Here is a 15,627-nt window from a genome sequence, read left to right as displayed (position 1 = left end):
AACCAAGGCTTACTGAGCACCTCAGTATGTACCAGACACTAAGACAGGTGCTAAAAAGATACAGAGATAAGACAGTACCTACACCCAAGCTGCTCATAGTCTAGAGGGAAAGACAAGAATATCTGAACTACCTCCTACAAGCCTGTCCCTGCAAGTTGATGATATCCTATCATTCCAAACCACATACCTAACAAATTCTCTGGAAGAAGAAATTTTACTGATAATCAAACAACGTGTGACACAATTCCAGGAAGTTTAAGAAATTAGGACAGCAATGGTGGGCATATGGATATGGAAAGATTCTCCGTTCTAAAGATTAAAATAATATCCATTCTAGCACATCCAGCTCCCCATAGGCTCTATGGAAAATAGATCTTTTGCATATATTATCACAACAAGGGTAGTGGGGAGTTGGAGGGAGTTGGAAATTTAAGTGAGTACTGCCCCTGTGCCAAGATGAAACACTCCTGCCTCTAGCAAGGGCTTGTTTTAGTTCGAGCTGTTGTTTCCATTCTCTCTGGAGAATGGCAGTATATTAGTGGTTAAGTCCTTGGACTTTGTAGTTAGTCAGACCAGGGTTAATCCTGGCCTCAACCATTTACAGGCAGTGAGATTTTCACCAAACCTCAGCTTCTCTGAGGGTCAAATTCCTTAAAAAACAAAACAAACAAAAAAACCAGTGGTGGGAAATTAATAGTTTATGCAAAATGCTTAGAATACACTAAAAACAAGGTGTGGGGAGGTAGGGGGGAATGAGGGCCTTGGCAGTTACTAACAGGGTACCAAAATAGAAGGAGATAAATTATACAAAGCTAATCATTTTGTTATTCCAATTGATAGTGATCTATGCTTAATTTATTTGCATCCATCCTATCTCATTCATCCCTGGAGAGCAGCTACTTCATAAACCTAAGGCTGGATCGTAATTACTTAGTGCTTTTCTTTTTGTTAATATCTCCAATAGTCTCAATTTTACCCTAGCTCAGAGAACATGTTGGAGCTTCTCTGACTGTCCATGCTGGAACCCTGAGAAAGGTACTAGAACTCCAACCACCTAAAAGAGAACCGCCCCCCCGCCCCGCAATCTGGAACACAGACCACACTACCTTACTCACATAACAAAGAAACCAACCGTACATAGGAGGCAAACAAGGAAAGAAATATCTGAACAGCTCATACTTACCTATCATCATTTTTTACCCCAAAACCAAGACAATGAGCAAAACAAAAAATTTAAAAAATAAAAGATTTACTCATCTGCATCCCTTATAATTCCTGAAAGAACCAGTGGAGGTGAGGTAAAAGACAAATCTTCCATCTTATCACCCCAAAGGCTCTGTACTACACACCAGTCAAAACAACCCTTAGTTCGTGGAAATAGTCCTGGACACTAGGTTAACTAGGATGCTCACTTCAGCTACACAAAGCCCACTATTTAAAGCTAGACCCAAATCACCACCACTCAGTCATCCAGAACCTATTTTCAAACTGCCTTTGTACTCCTCCTTCAGATTCCCTCATCCCTCCCCCTAAAGGTTGAGTGGGAAACAGACACTCTGGAAGCAACATGACCAACACTCTAAAGATCCAACAAACCTCCCCAGGCTGGAGTCAAGGCAGAGAGAACATTTGAAAGAAAATTTGGAAAATATTAAACAAGAACTACAGTTCAACAGCCTATACACATTGTATTTTTTCTTTCTTTTTAACTGTACTTGTTATAATTATGAGATTCAGACATCAAAAATTTCCTGCAGCCTTTGCCTAGGTTGTATTTGAAGGAGGAACAAAGTTCTGTTTCCTCCTGAAGCCACAACTTCACAAGGATGAAATCGTCTTTCAAGAAATACCCTCATTCTAGAAAAGAAATTCAAGGAAGTCTAGTCTTAAAAAAATTTGTGGCAGGGGGGTGAGGGGAGAACGAAATCAGATTATTAAAGATCCATACCAGTTTAAAGCTAATGAGCAGCTTACACACTAAAGCCCATCTTGTTACAATTAGGACAGCATCTATAATTTTCAGGCGGATTCGCATTTTCAAAAAGAGAAGAGAATACCCTAGTTTTTCAGCTACTGATGAGTTGGCTATATAATTATCTAGAATCCGTACTTTTGCAAGAATGTATTTGCAAAAACAAAACAAATCTTAAGATTATATATAAGATATGAAAGCACAGTCATGGGCCTTCAGCTCTAAGAGATTTCAGATTTCATGGTAAATTAACTAAACAATAAATTCAACTCCAAAAAACAACTTTCAGGTTGGTTCAAAAATAAAAATCTCCCTTGTTTTCTGAAATGTATTTTAAACACTAAACTTTGTATAAATGGTTTTTCTAAACCTAATTTTATTCCACCCTTGGCCCTTTCAGAGTGCAAAAAGCTGAAAATATTTTCAGGTGTGTTGCCACTTTACTCAGGTGAAATAAAAAGCATGATTAGAATTTCCTTATCCCTTTAAACACATAAACCAAACGTTATCGTATTTGCAGATTTAACAAACACCTCCACAAATCTTTGCTATCAAAGGTAGTTTAGAAGGAAGGAGATGGCAATTCAGTTAACATGGTTCCATTTGTTTTCTTTTATAAGCCAAAGCAGGGAGACTACATCTATCAGGAGAATGAGGCTCCCACCCACCGCACCTGGAAAAGTAAGAGGGATCCACCCAGAACAGCAGGGCTGAAACCGATACGGGCCGTTCAAACTCTCTGGGGGAAAAACAATACCATTTACACTGCAAAGCTCCCTGCAACTTTCCACTTCCACAAATCCAATGATAAAAGAAAAAAAAAGTTTGAAACATATGAAGAACCATCGGTATAACTGGGTTCCGACACGGACAAATTTCTTTCCCAACCCACATGCAACATGCCAAAAAACCAACTTTTGATTTGGGCTCTGAAAACAGAAATATGTTAGCTTAATCCAGAAAAATAAATAAATAAAATCAAAGAACACATCAAAATGTAAATTTTCAAACCTGCTCTTACCCCTCTGGATCTATTCAGCTTCCTGTATTAAAGAGACCTTGAAGTTTGTTTCTAGGTCTTGTATATTTTACCTTTTTAAATATAATAAAATACCAAAATCTCCCCCGCCAAAGTACTGAAAGTAGAAAAGAAAAATAATTGCTTAAAAGTTACTCATCAGCATAACAGACTCTCCCGTTTTTTAATTCCCTCCGGTTACCGTAAGACAAAAATTCGACTTGCTTATCCTCCTTTTCCCGTCAGTACATACATTTTCTTCAAAAGCCACACACCTCAAATGTGGAGTTCTAAAAACCAGTCCTTTAAGAAAGAAACCCAAGGCTTCGCCAAGGTGCTGAGAAAGACAAATCCAGCAGGGCAGTTGATTTTTCGCCACCTCTTCCTCCTTTCGGGATCTTTCCTGCTCTTCTTTCTCTCTCTCTCCCTCTCTCTTTTTTTTCCCCCTCAGATCCAACACCTAAAATGGAAGTTGCACCCAGCCAAAGGCAAGGGAGCCTGGGTGGTGACAAACTGATCTGGCAGCCCTACCCCCTTCGCTTTCCTAAGTGATGTCAGCCCCTGTGAGCTTCCAATAGGAACCAGGCATAAATCAGGGAGCTGACCTTATCCAATAGGAAACTTTATTATAGAAAATTAAAAAAAAGAGAGGAGAGAAAGACACAGGGGGAAGTTTATACATATATATATTTATATTTATATATTTATATTTAAAGTGGAGAGACTGTACAATCTCTGAGGAATTACTGCAGAGCTGAGGGGGGCGGGAGAGGGAAGGGAGACAAGGAACAAGGGCTTTTTAGAATGGTACGCCTAAGTCTCAGTTCTCTTTGATGATGAGTTCTTGCTCCCTCTTCCGTACTATCCCAGTGGGGAAATAGAAAAGAGCTGATTTTACTTGCCTGCTGCTGTTTGGTTTGTTGCTTCCTACCCCAAAGCATTTCCCTAAAGGAAGACGGGAAAGAAAGGAGAGAGAAATCCTAGAAACAGGACTACTATATGTTGACTGGGATGGTAGGGGATATCTGAGGTAAACTCAGTTTCACTGTTTTGGATTAATTGCATTAGAGCTATTTTTTTTTTTTTTTTGAGATGGAGTTTTTCGAGCCCAGGCTGGAGTACAATGGTGTGATCTCAGCTCACCGCAACCTCCGCCTCCCAGGTTCAAGCGATTCTCCTGCCTCAGCCTCCCGAGTAGCTGGGATTACAGGCATGTGCCACCATGCCCAGCTAATTTTGTATTTTTAGTAGAGACGGGGTTTCTCTATGTTGGTCAGGCTGGTCTCGAACTCCTGACCTCAGGTGATCCACCCGCCTCGGCCTCCCAAAGTGCTGGGATTACAGGCGTGAGCCACCACGCCCCATCTAGAGCTATTTTTTTTTAATGCCTAGACTTGTTAACAGTTTTAATCTCCATACTTTGAATTAGAAGGAAGCAGAATCCACTGGGCTGTTAAAGAAAATCACTGTCTTCCCAATTTGTCCCCAAATCAAAATAATGTGGGTTTGTTGGAAAGAGGAAATGAAATCCAATAAACAAGCAATATATTTAGAGGGAATAACAGCATAGGTAAAGAAAGTAAATCTCATGTCAAGAACATTTTATGCCGGGCGCGGTGGCTCACGCCTGTAATCCCAGCACTTTGGGAGGCCGAGGTGGGCGGATCACCTGAGGTCAGGAGTTCGAGACCAGCCTGATCAACATGGAGAAACCCTGTCTCTACTAAAAATACAAAATTAGCTGGGCGTGGTGGCGCATGCCTGTAATCCCAGCTACTCGGGAGGCTGAGGCAGGAGAATTGCTTGAACCCAGGAGGCAGAGGTTGCGGTGAGCTGAGATTGTGCCATTGCACTACAGCCTGGGCAATAAGAGCGAAACTCTTGTCTCAAAAAAAAAAAAAAAAGAACATTTTATTTCTTTGTGAACTTCAAGCTTAAGATGATCTAGCTTATACATTCTCTTTTTACATTTGACCTAAATAAAGGATTATTGGGGTATTATTTTTCTGAGTTAGGACATATTTTTAAACTGTTAGACCACGATGGACAGAGGCTGGATTTTTTTTTAACATGCTTGACAAAGATTAGCATTTTATGGTTATTCCCTGATTACTAAAACAAAGACAATAATGAATCAAAGATTTCCTTCTTCTTTCTTACTAATCTAAAACTTATCCTATAGACTGCTGACAAATGAGTCTTCATGAAGTTATCAAAATCTAGAATAGAAATATGAAACCTTGGCTGGGCACAGTGGCTCACACCTGTAATCCCAGAGCTTTGGGAGGCCAAGGTGGGTGGATCACCTGAGGTCAAAAGTTCGAGACCAGCCTGACCCAACATGGCGAAACCCCGTCTCTACGAAAAATACAAAAATTAGCCGAGTATGGTGGTGGGTGACTGTAACCCCAACTACTCGGGAGGCTGAGGCAGGAGAATCGCTTGAACCCAGGAAGTGGAGGTTGCAGTGAGCCGAGATCATGCCATTGCACTCTAGTGTAGGTGACAAAGCAAAACTCCGTCTCAAAAAAAAAAAAAAAGAAAGAAATATGAAACTTTAAGAGTATAGGTTTTCACAAACTGCCTAGCTTCAAACTCCACCTCTGTAAGTAAGTACACTTACTCAAATATATGCACTATTATGTGATCTTGACCCAAATTAAATAATCTGAACCTCAGTTTCCTTAACTATAAAATGGAGATAACTATATCTCTCTCACAAGACTGTTGTGAGAATTAAAATACACAAAAAGTTCTTTGGGCCAGGCACCGTAGTTTAAGCCTGTAATCCTGGCACTTTAGGAGGCCGAGGCAGGCGGATCACCTGAGCTCCGGAGTTCCAGACCAGCCTAGCCAACAGGGCAAAATCCCGTCTCTACTAAAAATACAAAAATTAGCCAGGCGTGGTGGCGCACACCTGTAGTCCCAGATACCCAGGATGCTGAGGTGGGAAAATCGCTTGAACTCGGGAGGCAGTGAGCTGAGCTCGTGTCACTGCACTACAGCCTGGGCAACAGAGCGAGACTCCGGTTCAAAACAAAAGTTCTTAATGTATGGCATATAGTATAAACTCATTAAGAATGCATTATCATTATTTTTATTATTCAGTAACTACCCTGCCCAAAAACCTGCAGTGGTGAGCCACTGCCCAATAATAGCAACCAATGATGAAGTGTCTACCATGTAAGAGGTATTTTGAGCTCAGTACTTCAAACTTCTAAAACATGACCACAGAAATAGTACTACAACCATTCTACAGATGAGGAAATCAAGGTCCAATAAGGTGAAGAAATTTGCCTGATCTCATCTGGCTAAGTGAACCCTCACCAGTCTCACTCCACAGCCCATGCTCTTTCTATTACGTTACACTATGGTCAAGATAAAGGTCAAGAGAAATCCTAGAAACAGGACTACTGTATGTTGACTGGGATGGTAGGGGACTATCATCTGCTTTGAAGGCACCACATTTATTCATTCAGTACATTAAAGTAACACATTATCAACCATAATCTGACCTTTCTTTACCTAGATAAACTAGAATTCAACAACTCAGCATGAATGTGCTTTTAATCATGCTGATGTAGTCATTATCCACTCCCTTATATATATGGTCTATAGTCTCATAGACCTATATTTGGTCTATAGTGGCCAAAAAGGACTTTCCTCAAAAGTGTTGAAAAACCAAACATGCATTACAGCACTTGTTTGATGGGCTTTAAATAAACTACAGCTGAAAATGAATACATTATAACAAAGATATGAACAGCCTTTAAGCCTCATTACCTAAAAATCTTCTCCTTTTATTTTATCACATTTTCTACCTCTATTCCCCATCAATTCCTAGTCCTCCATAGCAAGTTCAAAAGCCAAAGATAATCACCAAAGGAAAACAACCAGCCCAAAAATGTTTGTTGATTCATTGATTCCGAGATCAAAGCCACATACTAGAATGTTACATGATTTTCTACAGACAGATTGGTCTTGTTTGTTGAAGACATCACTGCTCACAACTTGCAAGTATTTTGTCTTCCTTTTTCTTTTGTTTTCATTTGTGTGTATGTATACTTCTGTCTCTCCCATCAGAAGATAAGCTCCATGGGCCGGGCGCAGTGGCTCACGCCTGTAATCCCAGCACTTTGGGAGGCCGAGGCAGGCAGATCACGAGTTCAGAAGTTCAAGACCAGCCTGATCAACATGGTGAAACCCCATCTCTACTAAAGATACAAAAAATTAGCCGGGCGTGGTGGCACACCACCTGTAATCCCAGCTACTCGGGAGCCTGAGGCAGGAGAATCGCTTGAACCCAGGAGGCAGAGGTTGCAGTGGGCTGAGATTGTGCCATTGCACTCCAGCCTGGGTGACAGGGTGAGACTCTGTCTCAAAAAAAAAAAAAAAAAAAGTTCCATGAATAGTGTCTTTTTTGCTCATGGTCTATCCCCAGAGCTCAACCTTGTAGCTCATATTTAGCAACAACTAAATGAGTGAATAAAGTCTCTTAGCTTGCTAGTTATATATGCCTGGTCAAGGTATTTAAAATTAATGAACATTTAAAATAGGCCGGGTGTGATGGCTCATGCTTGTAATCCCAGCACTTTGGGAGGCCAAGGCAGGTGGATCACTTCAGGTCAGGAGTTCGAGACCAACATGGCCAACATGGTGAAAGCCCTTCTCCACTAAAAATACAAAAATTAGCCGAGTGTGGTGGCACGTGCCTGTAATCCCATCTACTTGGGAGGCTGAGGCAGGATAATCTCTTGAACCCAGGAGGTAGAGGTTGCAGTGGGCCAAGATTGCACCACTGCACTCTAGCCTGGGTGACAAAGACTCCATCTCAAAAAATAAATAATAAAATAAAATAGAATTATATACAAATCAAAAAAGATAACTTAGTGGTGAAAAAGATGTTAAAATTTAAATTTATCTGAAACAGGAAACCTGTCTCTACAAAAAATTAAAAATTAGCCAGGCGTAGTGGTGCAAGCCTGTGGTTCCAGCTACTTGGGAGGCTGAAGTGGGAGGATCACTTGAGCCTGGGAGGTTGAGGCTATGGTGAGCTGTGATCACACCATTGCATTCCAGCCTGGATGACAGAGCAAGACCCTGTCTCCCTCAATAAATCAATAAATAATCCAAAATGGCTATCTCAGAATAAAGTATAATAAGCATTAATACACACCGACTGAGGGAAAAACTGTTCACACTCAATTAATAGAAAACAAAAAGACTAGTTCCACTTGGGTTATTTTGAGCACCTACTGTGAGTCAGGTACTCCACCAGAAGTCAAAGATAACAAGATTAGACAGGTTTCCTGTTCTCATAGAGAATACGAAAGAATTCTTTCTCTAGGAAAGAATGAGAGGATTAATAAAAGTCAGATGCACCACTATGTAGATTTGAAACAGATTGATGGGAATGACTTGTGGCTTGCCCCAGACTGGATGTCAGGTGCAAACTCTCTGAAGAGGTGACATTTAAATTGACATCTTTAGCCACATGTGGTGGCGTGTGCCTGTAGTCCCAGCTACTCAGAAGGCTGAGGTGGGAGGATCACTTGACCCTGAGAAGTTAAGGCTGCAGTGAGCCATGACTGCACCACTGCACTCCAGCCTGGGCAACAGGGGAGACCTTGTTTCCAGAAAAAAAGGAAGAAAATGTTGAAATTTGCCAGGCGCGGTGGCTCATGCCTGTAATCACAGCACTGTGGAAGGCCTAGGCGAGCAGATCACATGAAATCAGGAGTTCGAGACCAGCCTGACCAACATGGAGAAACCCCGTCTCTACTACAAATACAAAATTAGCTGGGCGTTGTGGTGCATGCCTGTATTCCCAGCTACTTGGGAGGCTGAGGCGCAAGAATCGCTTGAACCAGGGAGGCAGAGGTTGCAGTGAGCAGAGACCGTGCTATCACACTACTCCAGCCTGGGTAACAAGAGTGAAACTCCATCTCAAAAAAAAAAAAAAAAAAGAAAGAAAAGAAAATGTTGAAATCGAAATAAGCAGCAGCCAAGTAAGTAAGAAGATATAAGCCCTGAGGTATGGAGCTGAAACATACTGGACCCAGCAGAGAGCATTGGAAATGAGGAGGATGGAGGAATAGATGAGAATCATCAGACTGTGAAGGTTTCTATAGCTCAGAGAATAAAGTTTGTATTTTTATTCTTAAGTAGAGGAAAACCTATGGGGGTTTTGGGGTTTTTTTGTTTTTTGCTGTTGTTGTTGTTTTTGAGACAGAGTCTCTGTCTGTCGCCCAGGCTGGAGTGCAGTGGCATGATCTCAGCTCACTGCAACCTCCGCCTCCCGGGTTCAAGCAATTCTCCTGCCTCAGCCTCCCAAGTAGCTGGGATTACAGGGACCCGCCACCACGCCCAGCTAATTTTTGTATTTTTAGTAGAGACAGGGTTTCACCATCTTGGCCAGGCTGGTCTTGAACTCCTGACCTCGTGATCCACCTGCCTTGGCTTCCCAAAGTGCTGGGATTACAGGCATGAGCCACCGCGCCCGGCCAGGGGGTTTTAAACAGAATTACATGATCACATTTTTAAAAGATCTGGGTGGGTGCAATAGCTCATGCCAGTAATCCAAGCACTTTGAGAGGCTGAGGCGGGAGTTCAGGAGTTCAAGACAGCCTGGACAACATAGCAAGACCTCATCTCTATCAAATAGCAAGACCTCATCTCTATAAAATAAAATAAAAATAAAAATAATTAGCCAGGTGTGGCGGCATGAGCCTGTGGATCCAGCTCCTCAGAAGGCTGAGGCGGGAGGATCACTTGAACCCAGGAGTTCCAGACTGTAATGAGCCGTGATCAGGCCACTGCACTCCAGCCTGGGTGACAGAGTGCAACCCTATCTCCAAAATAAAAAAAGAAAGAATTGAGCAGCCGGGCACCATGGCTCACGCCTGTAATCCCAGCACTTTGGGAGGCCGAGGCAAGTGAATCATGAGGTCAGGAGTTCAAGACCAGCTTGGCCAAGATGGTGAAACCCCGTCTCTACTAAAAATACAAAAAAGTTACCTGGGCGTGGCAGCAGGAACCTGTAATCCCAGCTACTCAAGAGGCTGAGGCAGAGAATTGCTTGAACCCGGGAGGTGGAGGTTGCAGTGAGCCGAGATCACACCACTGCACTCCATCCTGGGCGACACAGCCAGACTCTGTCTCAAAAAAAAAAAAAAAAAAAAGAAAGAAAGAAATGGTCTGATGGATTTATGCAAAAATAGATTAAAGAGGGATAAGAGTGAAAGCAAGACAAGTTAATTTATTTATTTATTTATTTTTATTTTTTTATTTTTTTGAGACAGTCTCACTCTGCTGCCCAGGCTGGAGTGCAGTGGTGCCATCTCAGCTGACTATAACCTCCACTTCCTGGGTGCAAGCGATTCTTCTGCCTCAGCCTCCCCAGTAGCTGGGATTACAGGCATGAACCACCACACCCAGCTAATTTCTGTATTTTTAGTAGAGACTGGGTTTTGCCACGTTGGCCAGGCTAGTCTCAAACTCCTGACCTCAAGTGATCTGCTTGCCTTGGCCTCCCAAAGTGCCATGATTACAGATGTGAGCTACTATGCCTGGCCCAAGAGGAGTTTAAAGGCCATTGTACTGGTCAAGCTGCAGTGATAGGGACTTGGATTAGGGCAGCAGTAAAAATGGAGAGAAATAGATAGAAGATACATTTTAGACATACAGGATTGTTTTATTTTTTTTCTTTCTTTTTTTCTTTTGTTTTGATGCATGGAATATTACACTCCGTGCTCAGTTTTACAGCCTCAAAGTTTAATGTCCCCATCTACAATCATTACCACAAACAAAACCAGAAAAACAAGATACCATAAAATGGTGAAAGATTAGGAAAAAGCCAACAGAGGAAAAAAAAAGTGTGTTTAAAAAAGAAATATTAAAATTATTATATAGGGCAGAGTGTTGTGCTGTGATGATTCTAGTTCTAAAATAGACTAAAACAGCCAGGTACAGTGGCTAATGCCTGTAATCCCTGCATTTTGGAGGCCAAGGCAGAAGGATTGTTTAAGCCCAGGAGTTCAAGACCAGCCTAGGAAACAATGCAAGACCCTTATCTCTACAAAAAAAAACTTAAAAAAAAAAAAATTAGTGGGGCATAGTGGTGCACACCTGTGGTCCCAGCTAATTTGGGAGGCTGAGGTAGGCGGATTGCTTAAGCCCAGGAGTTCAAGGCTGCAGTGAGCTGTGTTTGTGCCACTGCACTCCAGCCTAGGTGACCACAAAGTGAGACCCTGTCTCAAAAATAAAATAAGGCTGGGTGCAGTAGCTCACACCTCTAATCCCAGCCTTTGGGAGGTCAAGGCAGGTGGATCACCAGAGGTCAGGAGTTCCCAACCAGCCTGACCAATATGCTGAAACTTCATCTCTACTAAAAAAAAAAAAAAATTAGCCAGGTGTGGTGTTGCACCTGTAGTCCCAGCTACTCGGGAGGCTGAGACAGGAGAATTGCTTGAACCCAGGAGGTGGAGGTTGCAGTGAGCCAAGATTGCGCCTGCACTCCAGCCTGGGCGACAGAGTGAGACTCTGTCTCAAAAATAAATAAAATAATAAATAATAAAATAAAATAGGCTAAAACTATAAATGCCAAGAAGAAATTTTAAAAATTCAACTCCAAAAACCCCACTGGTTATCCATACAAAGAAAAACAAAATATTTTTACTCCTTTCCACCCTCTGGTGGTTACACATTACAATCAAAGTTTGTCATTTTTGAAGCCCTGGATAGGATGGCCATTTATCAATCCCTTTAGAAGTTCTTTTTACCTTTCTTTTTTTTTTTTTTTTTGCTCTGTTGCCTAGGCTGGAGTGCAGTGGTGTGATGTCAGCTCACTGCAACCTCCACCTACTTGGCTCATGCCAATTCTCCTGCCTCAGCCTCCCGAGTAGCTGGGATTATAGGTGCCCACCACTATGTCTGGCTAATTTTTGTATTTTTAGTAAAGACAGGGTTTCGCCATGTTGGCCAGGCTGGTCCCAAACTCCTGACCTCAAGTGATCTGCCTGCCTCAGCCTCCCAAAGTGCTGGGATTACCAGCCTGAGCCACCTTGACCGCATTAAGAAATTCTACCAACACAAGATTTAACTAAAATGATGTTAGATTAAAAAAATAAGAAGTCCTCTCCACTTCTTGAAAATTAATTTAATCATCATGGCAATATATTAATGAGAAGACATACATTTATAGTTTCCTTACACCTCCACAGAATCATCTATACTGGTACTCTACCTGCCCAATCAAGTCCTGATTCTATAGTAACAGATGCCATAAACAAGGGTTGTTCTGCCTTCTCTTTTGTTTTCCTTGCTTGTTTACGTGTGTGTGTGTGTGTGTGTGTGGTGCTGTTGTTGCTGCTACTGACAACATCTAAAATCTGTCCTCCTTCTGCTAAGTTTTATGTCTTTCACTAATTGCTTCTTCTTCAAAGTAAGACAATGGCAACCAAAAATGTTTTCTGTTCTTTGTTTCTTTCTCCATCTCAACATCACAGGCCTCAGCATAGGGGAAATAGTACTTGACTTGGAAATGCACTCCCCACACCACCATTTCCACCAACAACCTCAAATCCTTTTCGAAAAGGTGTTAGATATCAATAAAGACATTTGGGCACACTGTACCCTCACCCCTCTATGTTTTGTCCCTTTGCACGTTCCCCTTGTCTTAGGCATTTTTCTTCCTTTCTACCTCCAGTTGGCCTCAGTGGGAGCTGGTTCATTTCAATTCACCCCACTTTGTCACCAGCGGCTTTGGTTTCAGCCATTCTCACCCAGAGCTAGACATCACAGAGCATCTACTGAGGGGCAATAACTGAAGCCACGGCCCAGGTCCTAACATACACAGGGGAAAGAACTGCTGTCCAGAATTATACCATGGGTTGGCATTCTCTGTAAATATTTAATCTTGAGATAATTAGGCCAGGCACAGTAGCTCACGCCTGTAATCCCAGCACTTTGGGAAGCCGAGGCGGACGGATCACCTGATGTCAGGAGTTTGAGACCAGCCGGGCCAACATGGTGAAACCCTATCTCTACTAAAAATACAAAAATTAGCTGGGCATGGTGGTGAGTGCCTGTAATCCCAGCTACTTGGAGGCTGGAGAATTGCTTGAACCCAGGAGGCAGAAGCTGCAGTGAGCCAAGATGGTGCCACTGCACTCCAGCCTGGGCAACAGAGGGAGACTCTGTCTCAAAAAAAAAAAAAAATCTTGAGATAATTCAATTTTTAGTATCATCCCTGAAAACAGCTGATTCCAGTCAGGAACTGGGCTAAATAAATTGTCTCTGGTCTGGGCTCGGTGGCTCATGCCTGTAATGCCGGCAGTTTGGGAGGCCAAGGTGGGAGGATCGAGTGAGCCCAGGAGTTTGAGACCAGCCCGGGCAACATAGAGAGACCCTGCCTCTATTTTTTTTTTTTTTTTTGAGACAGAATCTTGCTCTGTCACCCAGGCTGGAGTGCAGTGGCATGATCTCAGCTCATTCCAACCTCTGCCTCCTGGGTTCAAGCCATTCTCCTGGCTCAGCCGCCCCAGTAGCCACCCCAATGTATGCCACCATGCTCAGCTAATTTTTTTATTTTTAGTAGAGACAGGGCTTCATCATGTTGGCCAGGCTAGTCTCAAACCCCTGACCTCATGATCCACCCGCCTTGGCCTCCCAAAGTGCTGGGATTACAGGCGTGAACCACCGCACCTGGCCGACCCTGTCTCTCTTTTAAAAAAGAAAAAAAAGAACAAAAACAGCGAAAGAATGAAAGAAAGAATGAACGAAAGAAAGAACACACGGAAGAAAGAAGAAAAAAAAGGAAGGGAGGGAGAGAGGGGACAGAGGAGGGGAGGGGAGGGAGGGAAAAGAAAAAGAAAGGAAAGAAAGCGAACAAGAGAAAGAGAAAGAAGGAAGGAAGGGAGGGAGGGGGAGGGGAGGGGAAGGGAGGGAGGGAAAAGAAAAAAGGAAAGAAAGCGAACAAGAGAAAGACAGAAGGAAGGAAGGAAGGAAGGAAGGGAAGGAGGGGGAGGGGAGAGGGGAAGGGAGGGAGGGAAAAGAAAAAAAGGAAAGAAAGCGAACAAGAGAAAGACAGAAGGAAGGAAGGAAGGGAGGGAGGGAGGGAGGGGGAGGGGAGAGGGGAAGGGAGGGAGGGAAAAGAAAGGAAACAAAGCAAACAAGAGAAAGAAGGCAGAAAGAAGGAAGGGAGGAAGGGAGGGAGGGAAGGAGAGAAGGGAAAAGAAAAGAAAAAGAAGAGAACAAGAGAAAGGAGGAAGGAAACAAGGGAGGGAGGGAGGGAAGGGGAAAAAGAAAGAGAAGAAGAAGAAAAAGAAAATCAGTCCAAGTGCGGTAGCTCACGCCTGTAATGCCAGCACTTTGGGAGGCCAGGGTGGGTGGATCACCTGAGGTCAGGAGATCGAGACCAGCCTGGCCAACATGGTGTAACCCTGTCTCTACTAAAAATACAAAACTTAGCTGGGCATGGTGGCGCATGCCTGTAATCCCAGCTACTCAGGATGCTGAGGCAGGAGAATTGCTTGAACCCTGAGGTGGAAGTTGCAGTGAGCCAAGATCATGCCTTGCACTCCAGCGTGGACAAGAAGAGCGGAACTATGTTTCCAAAAAAAAAAAAAAAAAAAGAAAAAATAAATAAAAGAAAAACAATTAAATCAGCCAGGCATGGTGGCACTTGCCTATAGCCCCAGCTACTTGGGAGGCTGAGGTGGAAGGATTGCTGGAGCTCCAGAGGTCGAGGCTGCAGTGAGCCGGGATCGCGTCACATCCTGGGCAACATTAATTACCTTTTTTTTTTTTTTTTTCTGAGACTGAGTCTTGCTCTGTCACCCAGGCTGGAGTGCAGTGGCGTCATCTCGGCTCACTGAAACCTCTGCCTCCCGGGTTCAAACGATTCTCCTGCCTCAGCCTCCCGAGTTGCTGGGATTACAGCACGCGCCACCAGGCCCGGCTAATTTTTTGTATTTTTGTAGAGACGGGGTTTCACCATGTTGGCCAGGCTGGTCTCTAACTCCTGACCTCGTGATCCGCCCCCCTCAGCCTCCCAAAGTCCTGGGATTACAGGCGTGAACCACCGCGCCAGGCCTAATTAACATTTTTTTAAAAATCATCTCTGTAACGATAATGGAGACCGTTCGCGGGGGCGGGGGGGGGGAATTTCTGCAAAACCCCTGGGTCATTAGTTCTCCAAGATTTGGGGTTGGAGTGGAATCAGTGAAGAAACTGAATTCAGAAACTGCCAAAGGACCTTATTCCATAACATCTTCGGTCTTAGGAGATTTCTAAATTAGCCATATGGGGGACCCGGTGTTACCAGAGCCATCCAGAGACTTCCTCCACGAAGCATGGAGCGCTCCAGGCAGAGCCAAGGGCATCTACTGCCTCTTCAAGGGGAAGACGGACATGACCCTTAACCGCCTTGGCGCCTGCTCTACTACAGCATCCCTACCCTCTTTTTCGGTGTGTTTTCATCGAGTGCTGAGGCAGACGACGGCTTTCACAAGAATTCCTCCCTAACGGGCCCATCCCCCTGCCTGTTGCAGCCCAGCCATCTTCCCTCAGCCCTCAAGTCCCTCGAGACTTAGCCTCCCGCCCAAAGCGCTCCTCCTGCTCTGATTGGTTCTCCTGG

The 15,627-nt window shown here is 43.5% G+C and overlaps 1 protein-coding gene across 16 annotated transcripts in view; it reads right to left on the bottom strand.

The window, feature by feature from the left end:
* Window positions 1-15,576, bottom strand: part of CTNND1 (catenin delta 1) — a 69,123-nt gene extending 53,547 nt beyond the window's left edge. For 4 of the 16 annotated variants that reach the window (XM_063711214.1, XM_063711215.1, XM_063711216.1 and 1 more), the window contains exon 1: window positions 3,193-3,508. Coding sequence is in view for 4 of the 16 variants with exons in the window: in XM_019036319.4 (XP_018891864.2) it covers window positions 15,448-15,524 (77 nt within the window). In the remaining 12 variants the exon portion in view is untranslated. Of the gene's footprint in view, window positions 1-3,192; window positions 3,510-15,447 lie in introns of those variants that run through there. The other 12 variants (XM_063711219.1, XM_063711220.1, XM_063711221.1 and 9 more) reach the window with 8 other exon arrangements.
* Between the last annotated feature and the right edge of the window lie 51 nt (window positions 15,577-15,627).

The sequence above is a fragment of the Gorilla gorilla genome, chromosome 9, assembly GCF_029281585.2.
Source record: "Gorilla gorilla gorilla isolate KB3781 chromosome 9, NHGRI_mGorGor1-v2.1_pri, whole genome shotgun sequence".
In the NCBI taxonomy this organism is placed as follows: domain Eukaryota; kingdom Metazoa; phylum Chordata; class Mammalia; order Primates; family Hominidae; genus Gorilla; species Gorilla gorilla.
Note: the sequence above shows the minus strand (reverse complement) of the source record. Positions and strands in the feature narration are given on the sequence as shown.